We start from the raw sequence: 11,590 nt of genomic DNA, 5'->3' as shown, positions 1-11,590 counted from the left end.
ACTAAATCCCTCCAGCTGATGTGCCATACAGCTACGTTTTGATCCTGTCTCCAGCCCTACTTTGATTTGGGATCATACTTTACAATTTGCTACGTCCAGTACATTGGTTGCCTACAAGTACATTGGTGCAATTGCACAAAGTCAGCATTCATTAGAACAGTAGTAGTAGTAGTAGTAACATATTTGCATGTATTTTTCAAAAACTTGCAAAAAAAAAAAAACCCCACACTGGCAACTGGGAAAAAGAAGATTACATGAAGTGGAAGCATGCCAAGGTTTCTAAAAGGACTGGGAATGATAATAGTCAGCTGAAATTAAAAGTGACAACAGGGCTGGTTAGGATACTTCTTTATGCTGCGACTAGGAAATTTTGTCCTAATGGGAAGACATTGACACCAGGACCAATGGCATGAAACAGCAGCATGTATTAATTACTGAATTATATATCTGCCACTTGTAAGGATGGGTCAGGAGAACTGGTTTGGCAAACATTTCAATGCGAACCTATCAAAGTCCCACTTCTGGGCATGAAAACAAGCAGGGCAATGTTAGATTGCAAATGCACTGTATTTCTGAAGTCTGTAGTGCAATTCATTTTAAAAAGCATCAATTTGAATCTATGTATATAAAAATGGATATATGGGAGAAGTGTGCAAAATCCTTTATTTGGTGGAAAAACTGCTTGGTAATAAGTTCAATATTTGAAAAAGTATATACAAAAGTGTGTTCATTAGAAAAATGAGTACCTAAAATGTGCATATTATGGAAAATTGTTGGTAAAAGGAGATACTTTTCACATGAGCAAACCAATGATGGAGGCTAGCATGGTCCTTTTCTCATGTATAGATGAAACAATTGTAGTCCAAACAAGAAAGTTTTACCTTCATTGGAGTTTTAAAAACTTCCAAGAATTAAGTTCTAGTCAATTAGTTCCCTCTTTTTATAGTTTCTTCTGTTGTGGCAAAATCCGGTATCTTTAAATCCAGGAAACATATTCAGGGCTAGCCATGTTGACTTTCAAAGCCCTCCATGGATTGGCCCCTCCTTACTTATCTGACCTTTTTTCTCCTTACATTCCTACTCACACCCTCCGCTCTTGTAGTCAAGGTCTCCTGTCACAGTGTAGGACTACCACTGCCCCCTCCCGAATTCGTCCTTTCTCGCTTGCTGCCCCTTACTCCTGGAACCTTCTTCCCCCACATGCACACCTCATCACTTCTCTACCCAGTTTCAAAACTGAGTTAAAAACTATATTGTTTAGAGAAGCATTCCCAGAGGTAAGCCCCTCTCTGACCCAGGAAGCCTCCTTTTAACCATTAAGAAGCCAAGCCCTTCCTCCAGTCCATCTGCCTTGGTCCAGACCTCGGAGGTGGAGAACTGCTGGACCTGATCCCATTCCCCACCACCACTCCCCTCTCCTTTTGTGTCATGTCTTCTTAGATTGTAAGCCTGAGGGCAGGGAACTGTCTAACTAAAAGATTGTATGTACAGGTTAATAATAATAATAATAATAATAATAATAATAATAATAATAATAATGATGATGTTGGGAATGCAGCAAAATATATATCTTATTGTTGGCCTTCAAGTCATTTTGGGGGGGAAAGCCTTTTTCTTACATAGTTTTTAGAAATGATGTTGGGACAATAGATATGTGAACACATAGTCTTAAATATTTTATTTATCTTTATGTTTCAAAATATTCCATAATCCACTTTTTCCTGAGGGGGAAAAAGCTTTAAAAAAATTTCAGAACCCCCTCCCATTTCCCCCCCCTTATGTTTTTTTTCCCCTGGGCCTTTACATCTCTAGGGGAGAGTATTTTCTAGTACCAATGGAGGAAGATAAGGAGGCCATTATCACTTAAGCATACACCAAAGGAATAGCAAGTGCATGAAGATTGTCTGGGCCTTTACAGAAACTGGGGGTGCAGCCTTGCAGGAGGGAGAACTGCACAAGTAGCTCTCTGAGGATCTGCTGCTTTTTGGAATCCTCGGACTTTGACTCAGCTTGGCTTTTACACTACAACAAAGATTACAGATACCCAAATGAAATGTACAGCTGCAGTCCTATGCACTCTCTCCTGGGAATAAGCCACCCCTGAACTCAGTGCTCAGAAGTGCAAGGGAGCGTGTAATGACAACATGAGAGTTCTAACTGTAGTAGTGATTAATCTGGGATGCTGCATTCACACAGCCAAAGCATTGCTTAATGCTATAGCCAAGAAGAATCCACTCAGCTGAAGGAAGGTGGGCATTCATCTGGCATCTGTCTACCAACAGACCCATTCCCTGGTTTACAGGACCAGTTTGGGCTAATGATTAACCTTCTCCAGAGACTGAATGGCCAAAGGGCACGCAAACAAAGAACTCTTTATTGCTTGAAGCTGGCATCCTGAGCGGAGAATCTGGACAGCAAAGCCAGGTGAGTCAGCCCAAAACACAGAAGGCAGTTTGGCTGTGTGGAAGGGTGGGCAAGGGTGTCACTGGGGTGTGTGTGAAAGGGATACAGGCCACACCAGGTAACTCTCTAAGGGGGTGACATCAGTGCTCCAGATATGGTGGAAATGCCCTACAAACTCCATAGAGTGTATTTGGGACCATTCTGGAGCAAAAACAAACAAAAAAACCAAAACTGAACCCTGCTGGGGGACTCCTGTTCGACCCCCTGGCCACTGACCTGTGGAGTCCCTCAGGGTTCTGTGTTGTCCCCAATGCTGTTTAACATATACATGAAACTGCTGGGAGAGGTGATCTGGAGTTTTGGAGTGCGGTGTCATCAATTTGCAGATGACACTCAGCTCTACTACTCCTTTCCACCTCAATCCAAGGAGGCTGTCCTGATCCTAAACCAGTGTCTGTCTTCAGTAATAGACTGGCCTTCTAATAGGCTTTTAAGGAATTGCTATAAGGACAGGCTGGAATGTTGGACCCGTTTAAAAATTCTTTTTAATGTACGTCTTTTTAAAAATGTTTTTAATTGTATTGGTTTTTTTTTAATGCTGTGAAGCCACTCTGAGTGCCAGTCCTGGGAAAAGAGCGGGATATAAAATAAATAAATAAATACTCTAGCAGACCATGGGGCCCACAAAAACAGCTCACTTTGCTCCCTCCTGCATGATTCCCTCTTGTGAACCTTACCACTTACATGCCTGTTTTTTCCTCTTCTTGTACCACAACAGGCAGAATGTCAGGGGGCGAAAGGAAAAGACGAGTTGGAATTGTGGGCTATGGACATCTAGGTAGGTACCATTTCTTATTTATTTCCCTCCTTCATCTCTCATCCTTCAGAGATGAGTCTCATTCATCTTATTCCAGCCTTGAGTTTCCAAGTGGACTTGGCGTGTGTGTGTGTGTTGCGTTTTACTGAATATGGCCCAAATCCAGTTGTTGCCTTTGACTACAGTAAATTAATTAAATCAATGGGATTTACCTATGTGCAAGTTCACTATTCAACAACTTGACTGAATGGGTCCATTCTAGTTGGGACTTTACCAACATGCTGCCAGCCTATTGTGCTTACTCTGGGCGAGATTATCAAATCTCTATAATAACAAATTGTCTTTTGGTTCTAGCTAGTTACAACTAGCCAGAGCAGGAGCTATAAACCCTTTAGGACTTAATGCCACCTTTTGCTGTTTCCCTGCCATGCCCCTAGGTTCTCTTTTCCCATCACAATAACATGACTGTCTAACCATGAGAATCTTTCATTGATTTGTGCTGAAGACTAGTGGATGAGTTCTCTGTGTTCCTGTAGCTGTGTTCTTTCTGTAAGATCCTTGCTGGATCAGAATAAGATCAGTATGTAGCTCGGCATTCTGTTTCCAGTGTTTCCAAACAGCCCAATATTTTTTGATACTCACAAAGAAGGCATGTGATTCTTCCATCAGTGACTCCAAAAAGGATACCACCCAAGGGAGGATAAACTCTGCCTGTTTGGCCAAATCTTTGTTTTTCTTGGCTGTGATTCACCATTGGCAGCCCACCATTGGAAACAGAATGCTGGGCTACATACTGATCTTGTTCTGATCCAGCAAGGTAATCCTTATGTTGTTACAGAAAGAATACATCTCTAACTTTGCCACTGGTCTTCATCACAAAGGAAAAATTCTCATGGTTAGGCCACCATGTTATACTGACAGGAAAAGAGAACTTAGAGGGGGGTGACAGGGAAAGAGGCTGAGAAATCCTAGTAGATGTATTTGGATTTAGGAGATTTTTTACCTGCAGGAAGGGTATGGCAGATGTGAGAAAAACAGAGCCAAAAGCTCTGGATTTGTCATGCTGTTCTCCCTCTGCTTTCTGTCTCCAGGACAGTACCTGGTGAAACGGCTCCAAGATGACGGCCTTCGACAGGGCTTGGAGCTGGCCTTTGTTTGGAATCGAGATGCCAGGAAGCTGGAGGGAACAGTGCCAGCAGAGCTGCGGTTGGGGAAGCTAGCAGACTTCTTGGCCTGGTGAGTTGGCAAGCCTAGCCAGAGACTGCTTTAGTGGCATGACAAGGATAATCAGAATGAACCCACCATGAGCCTACGAGCCTACAGGCATGCATGTCATCATATACTTAGAACAACTGCAAATGAACAGACTGTACCAGTGATGGGGAACTGCTTTCAGTAAAGGGCCAAATTTAATTTCAAAAACGTTCTCAGGTGCTGCATTCCAGTGGCTGGTGGAGCCAAAGGCAAAAGGGCAGGACCAAAAGTGCCAGCAGGTTTTAAGTTAAAAGTTCTTACTACCAGTAACTAAACCTTTGGAGAAGTATTGGACCATTGTACAATTGTGTAGACGCTTGGAAATTATCAAATGGTGACGTCATGAGGACGGTGTGTGGCCATCTGAGGAAGCCCAAGTGAGAAAGATTTACTTGATGGTCCCCATCCCTACTGCAGTCAGGTAATTTCCGTGGGGCAGAAGTCCACATGGAAGGGAACCAATGAAAGAAGCCTCACTACTGCTGTGATTCAGGTTGCTGGCTGAAAATCAGTGGCCACTGCTAAGGTTTCTATTGGTCTCACTGTGGATGAGTCAGAAGAAACAACAGCTGTTCAATCCCGTGGACTGAACAGGGACAAGGTGAATGGCCATGCTGGCTGAGAGATTCCAGGAGTTATAGTGCTAAAAAGTAATCTTTCTAATGCTTGTTTGTCATGCTGAAAGGCTTGCATTTGATGAAGCAGAAATTCTAGCGGAAATATACGTGGTAATAAATTTGTTTGTCTTGAAAGTGCTAAAAGACTATTGTTTTTTCAATAATTGAACATTCAATTGCATTACCAGACCTTGGAAGTACCAAGTACAAATAATAAATTGTTTTTTGTGTGAAATCGAAGGCTTTCATGGTCAGCATCCATAGGTTTTTGTTGGGTTTTTGGGCTATGTGGTCATGTTCTAGAAGAGTCAGGAATCAAACACTTCTAGGACATGGCCACATAGCCCTAAAACCCAACAAAAAAAAACTATGTTTTTTGTGTGCCTTCAGGTTATGGCAATCCTAAGGCAAACCTGTCACAAGGGGGTTTTGGCAAGATTTGTTCAGAACAGGTTTGACATTGTCTCCACCAAAGATGAGAGTGTGACTTGCCCAAGGTTGCCTAGTGGGTTTCCGTAGCTGAGTGGAGATTTGAACCCTGTTATCTAGATTCATAGTCCAGTACTCAAACCACTACTCCACCCTGGCTCTCTAATAGCAAGTTACTTGAAGTTAATTTATTTTTGCTAAAATGATGGCAGAATCACATTACAGTTGAAACACAATAAAGCATCACATCTTTTGATGTGTAACTCTAAATTGTTTTAGTTACTTTTTTAGTTATAAAGTTGTGGTTTCACTATGTAGTTATATATGGTATTGCAGACAAGGAGCCTGTAGCATTCTGGTGGTGTTTTTAAAATTAATTAGGCATGGTATGGAGCTCGAAAAAGAGGCGCTAGGGAGGCACCTCTCCTTGCTCCGCAGCAGTGCCGCAGCAACTAAATTGAACGACGCTGCTGTGCAGCAAGAAAGGAGCGCCCAGAAATGGCTCCTTTTTTGTGGCGCAGTTGCAACACTGCAAACCACCAACGCAATGGTGTTGCAGCTGCATAGCGCTGCTTGGACGCTGCGCTGCTATGATGTCATAGCTGTGTGCGCTGTGTAGATGGTGCTGTGCAGCTGCGACATCCTCATCACGTACTAGGATTACGGGGCATGTGCACGTGCCGCCCCAAGGCAACCCTAGCGCATCACCATGATGCCGCAAAGGGTCCATCTGTCCAGGGTCTTAGTTAATTCTGAATAATGCGAGAACAAATAATCATTTGAACATTGTAACTATAAAAGTAACTAACTGCTTTTTAGACATCCAAACTATTGCTAACCATTTTAAAAAGTAATTTGCCTAGCACTAGCCTTTTACTATCTCTCTCTTCTCCCTGAAAAGCCACCCTGACATCATTATTGAAGTGGCACATCCTTGCATTGTTCAAGAATATGGGGAGCTCTTTCTCAGAACTGCAGATTTCATGGTAAGGACTCCAGATGCCTCTAGAAAGAGCCAGCTGGTATCACACATTCTCTCTCTCAAAACTTTTCAGGGTGGGCAGGCAAATTACCTTTCCTTGCTTGCTTAAGTGAAAATAATATTTCTTGCCTATTGCAACAGAAGTACCCAGAATCAAACTATCTTCATACCTTACTCTCCAACTTCCTTAATTTAAAGTTGAATAGATTATTTGCAGGCCTGGTACAAGACATTAGAGTTGGATGTCCTCCTTATGTCAAGGTGCAAAGTATCCAAGGCCATCCAAGTGTTTTTGGCATCTAAAGTAGAAAACGTCACAAGCACCTCTTCCCTTTTCCATCCTTACCAGTAGAACTACAAGGCTAAATCCAACAGCAGTCTTATCTAGTACAGAATCACTGAAATGAATGGGAATTAGGCACAACTAACTCAAATCCCATTTTTTCAAAGGGTCTATTCTATGGAGAAGTAATGGAGAGATGTTGCCCACAGTAACAACAAAGGAAATAATTATTTCCTCCCCATCTCAGGTCTTTATAAATGTGTTACTTCAATTTAAAGGCAGGGCTGGCTTTGATTATTTAGCACAGTGGTCCCCAAACTTTAGTCTTCCAGAATTCCTGACTATTGGCCAAGTTGACTGGAGCTTCTGAGAGTTGGAGTCCAGTATACCTAGAGGACTAATAATTGATTAGCATGAAATAAATCTGGAGTAACAGCAAAGCTCCAACCTAAGGCAGCAGTGTCCTTTCAGGTTCTCACCAGTAATTACCGCAACCATCTTTATGTCTACTAGGTGGGTTCTCCGACAGCCCTGGCAGATCTGGGCACAGAGCTCAAACTACGGAAAGCTGCAAGACAGGCTGGGCACACGCTCTACATTCCCAGTGGGGCTCTCTGGGGTGGCCAAGACATCCAGCGACTGGATGATGGAGGAATGCTTCAGGTATGATCTTGCAAAGAGGTGGTGTGTACAGACTGTGGGCTGATAAAGGGAAGGATGGAGAGGAAGGCATGTAGATCAGCTGGCCTACTAGTTCTGCCAGGAGTATTATTTATTATAGCTATAGATCATCTTTCCTCCATTGTGGAACTCAAGATGGCATCAATGGGATTCATAGGAAGTTTGCCATTCAGGCATTGACCAGGCCCAGACCTGCTTAGCTTCAACAAGGTGGTTGTTTCATGTCCTTTCAGACCAGGGTGGAGAATTTTGGACCGCCACATATTTTGGCCTACAGCTCTCATCAGCTCCACACACCATGGGGAATGGCAAAAGGTTTGAGGAATTGTTGGACAAAACATCTGGACGCTCCATGGTCTCTATTCCTTTTTCTACCTTGATACTATAAAGTGATTGATGGATTCAGTAATTAATTGATTCAGAGTACAGCACATACTTGATAAGCAATACAATCCTGATCTCTAAAGTCATGATCCCTTCCATCTGTGCAAGTTCATATAAGCACAAGACTCCAAGCATCCCACCATGTCTCTTACTTCATTGTTAGTGCCATGATTACTAGATCCTATATATCAAGAGTGGGGTAAATTTGGTCCTTCAGATGCCACTGAATTACTAGTTCCAACATCCCTCGCTGTTGATCTAGCTGGCAAGGGTTGATTGGTATCAGAATCCAACAGCATCAGGAAGGGCAATACTTTTGCAATATGCCAGTGTTCATGGGACACAGTGTAATCTGTCCATACATAAAAGCACACACAATCCACAACAGTAATGTAAAATGCACTTCCCGGTGCTTCTGGGGAAAGTGGGGCAACTTCCAAAGAGGGAGAGTCAAATTAACTAATCAACAGCCTGGAATGATCTGAACATGCAAGTTCCCAAAAATTTCTGGGAGACTGCATCAGTTTGAATAACATACCAGAATGTTGGGTTGAATCTATAGCAACCTGGCCATGTTCAGAGCTGTTCCAAAAAAAGGAGGGGGGGAAAGATTGCCTTCACAATTATTACCCTTCTTGTTAATATTGTAGAGACTGGGAATCTACATTTTGGACTACAGTTCTCAATGGTCATGCTGTCTGGAGGCCTGTGGGAGCTGTAGCCCCCAAAAAGTAACTTTCTCAAGCTCTGATTTGCTCGAACCGCACCACCAGTGTCAATATTCTACTATACAGATTAACATAACAAAAATTCTGCCCCGGTGATGTTACAGTCTTAAATGGCTAGCAGGGAAAATAAATTTGAAGATTTGTGATTCCTCTTGACTCTTTGTTTTACCTCCTCCTAGGCATTAACAGTCACCATGGTGAAACACCCTGACAGCTTTCGACTAGGAGGGCACCTTGGGGAGCTGGTGCAAGGGGCCCAGAAAGAGAGGGTAGTGCTGTACAATGGTCCTGTGCGCCAACTGTGTCCCCTGGCCCCCAACAATGTCAACACGATGGCAGCAGCTTGTATGGCTGCCCTTAGCCTAGGATTTGATGGTGTGAAAGGCTGTCTCATAGCTGACCCCAAGTGAGTCCCTAACCTTCTCTGGTGTGTTGGGGGGGGGGGGGGTTTGCTGGAAACAGACTTGGTATTATCTGTCTTCAAATTCTTGCATCTAATGGGCTGCAATTTCCCCTTGCATTGCAGCCTCCCTGACTACCACGTGGTGGAGATTGAAGCAACTGGGCCAGGGGGATTCTCTGTCAGCACCAGACGCAAGAATCCAGCAGCTTCTGGGGCTGTCACAGGGGCAGCCACCTTTGCTGCTTTCTGGAGCAGTCTGTTGGGTGAGGGGGGGAAATCCTTCTTTATCTGATATCTCCTAACTTGACATTGCTGAAAATATGACAGCTTGCTTTTATAATCGCTTTATTTCTGACCATGTTCAAAATTCCCTGTTGTACTGTCTGATGGCCAACTGTCTTTGGCAGAAATGAAGATCCATAGGAGGGTGAGGATGAGGAATCTTGTTCCTTGAGGATAGTCCAGTCCCCTCCCTGTTCAGCTTTTTTTCCAAAAAGAGTCAATCTTTGTCTAGTCAATGGGTGGGAGATGTGTGTCCTACGAGATACTGTTGGAGTGTAACTCTCATCAGCCCTAGCCAACACAGCTAGGATCATGGGAGCACCATTCTAAATTCTGGAGAGCCACACATTCACCAACCTTGCTTTGGCCTTTGGGTTGCTGAGATATAAGGTGAAAGATGCAGCCAGAATAGAATGATGGGGACCACTGAACCCTGGTACATAATAAGTATATTGGATGGTCAATATACTTATTTAGCTAGTACTGTATATTTTTATTTATCTATCAGTTATATATTTATGCTGCCTTTCCTCTAATATGCTGAAGTAACATGGGTATATATGGCTCTCCACCTCCTCTTTATAAACACAATAAACCTATGAGTTAGGTCAGAGAGAACAAGAGAACACTTGATTCAAAGTCACCATGTTTCATATCCCAGTGGGGACCTCTGAAGTCCCAGTCTAATACCCTAACAACTACAACACACCGGCTAGCTATTAAATAATAGTGGTAAAATTATTTTCTTTTTTAATCACCCAGAAAGGAGCACTAGGGCTGGGCAGACATTATGAACTTCTGTGTAGGATAGTGTAGAGGAGAAGGATTATGCCTCTTGGCTCAAATACACCTTCCAAGTAACACTTGGCTTAATTTCTGAAAGAGCATACATATGCAAAAACTATTACCACAGTCCCATCAGTTTCTACACAAGAAGGCTCTTTCAAAAGTTATGCTAAACATTATGTTCAATAGTAACTAGCATGGTCTATAACTTATATAGTGACCTGAAGCGTTTAATAGTTAGTGACACTGGATCTAGATATATCTCAGTAGAATCAGTAAGTTGTTGTGTGCATTCAAGTTGTTTCTAATTTACTGTGACCTGAAGTCAAACCTATCACAGAGTTTTCATGCCAAGATTTGTCCAGATGATTCAACCAAAAGTCATTCATTTCAATAGAATTTACTATTATCTGCCATTTCACATTTCCACAGTAAGTCCAAGGACATATCCCTTGTGCATATGGGTGATGTACTCTACTACATTACAGGTAACAATATTACCTGTAATGCATTACTTTTGGAGAGCCACAAGGGCATTTCGGTGTTCCTTTTTTCAAGTAACACACTGAGTGTTAATATAATTACTTTCACATAATATGTAAAATGTTTCTTCATTGCTGCTGTTGCTTATTTTTGTAGGTGCTGAAAATATTTTCTTGGCACATTTTGAGCGTTTCCTCCCTTCCCAAATTTTAGGCCATTTTCTTACTTATTATTAAGATTAATTCTTCCCACCCACCCCCCAAAAAAGAAGTAATGGGAAAATAACAAGTAATGCAACAAAGAAAGCATAAGTTTCCAAAAACAAATATTAATGCTAATGCATTAATGAGTTACGTGACACAGCTTGCCTTCAAATCATTTCCAACTTATGGTGATCCTAAGGCAAATTATCATAGGGTTTTATTGTCAAGTTTATTGCCATCCTCTGAAGCTGAGAGAGTGTGACTTGCCCAAGGTCACCTAGTGAGTTTCTACGACTGAGCGGGGATTCAAACCCTGCTCTGTACTATATTTTAAAAGGCAACTTTATAAGCTCTGCTTCCAAGGCAACATCCTGCTTCAGAAAATCTGGATGTTTTGAGTGAAAATCTGCTGGGAGATGTGTTTTCTTCAGGGAAAAGGGAAGCAATTCTCTATGCTCTTGACTGACCTTTTCTCTTTTCCTCTTCACAGTATGTCAAGGCCACGGAGGCCGAGTCTATCTCTGCTGAGCCTTAATGTTCACAAGAAAATAAGCTGAAAATAACTGTACCGGAGGTTGAGTTACACCAGGCTGGGAAAGCAGTGGATCATGTAAATAATAATTAAACAAGTAAATATGTACAAATAACAGACGTATAGTATTATGTATTTTAGTACGTAGAAAAAAATTAATAAAAATATTTATATTAAAATTGTTTTAATTGTCGGACACTATTTGTTCTATTGTTGTGACCTTTTGCTAATGTTGGGTTGTAATCCCACCTTAATCTACCTGGGAGAGGCAGGAAAATACAAATAAATGTTATTATTATTAAAATAATTAACCAAGTAAAAAA

At 42.0% G+C, this 11,590-nt stretch overlaps 1 protein-coding gene across 2 annotated transcripts; it reads left to right on the top strand.

Annotated features, from left to right (window-relative positions):
* Window positions 1-2,339: 2,339 nt before the first annotated feature.
* Window positions 2,340-11,590, top strand: ASPDH (aspartate dehydrogenase domain containing). Of its 2 annotated transcripts, none has more exons than XM_089504306.1 (8): window positions 2,340-2,424; window positions 3,182-3,241; window positions 4,312-4,456; window positions 6,422-6,506; window positions 7,299-7,448; window positions 8,758-8,984; window positions 9,105-9,244; window positions 11,226-11,590. In XM_089504306.1, the coding sequence occupies exons 2-8, from the start codon at window positions 3,187-3,189 to the stop codon at window positions 11,261-11,263; spliced, it is 840 nt and encodes a 279-aa protein (XP_089360432.1). In that variant the 5' UTR covers window positions 2,340-2,424; window positions 3,182-3,186; the 3' UTR covers window positions 11,264-11,590. The 2 variants fall into 2 exon arrangements, with proteins under 2 accessions (XP_089360432.1, XP_089360433.1); XM_089504307.1 differs by lacking the exon at window positions 2,340-2,424 and adding an exon at window positions 2,908-2,953.

The sequence above is a fragment of the Sceloporus occidentalis genome, unplaced genomic scaffold, assembly GCF_023333645.1.
Source record: "Sceloporus occidentalis isolate IW3139 unplaced genomic scaffold, rSceOcc1.0.p SCAF_265, whole genome shotgun sequence".
NCBI classification, from domain to species: Eukaryota; Metazoa; Chordata; class Lepidosauria; order Squamata; family Phrynosomatidae; genus Sceloporus; species Sceloporus occidentalis.
Note: the sequence above shows the minus strand (reverse complement) of the source record. Positions and strands in the feature narration are given on the sequence as shown.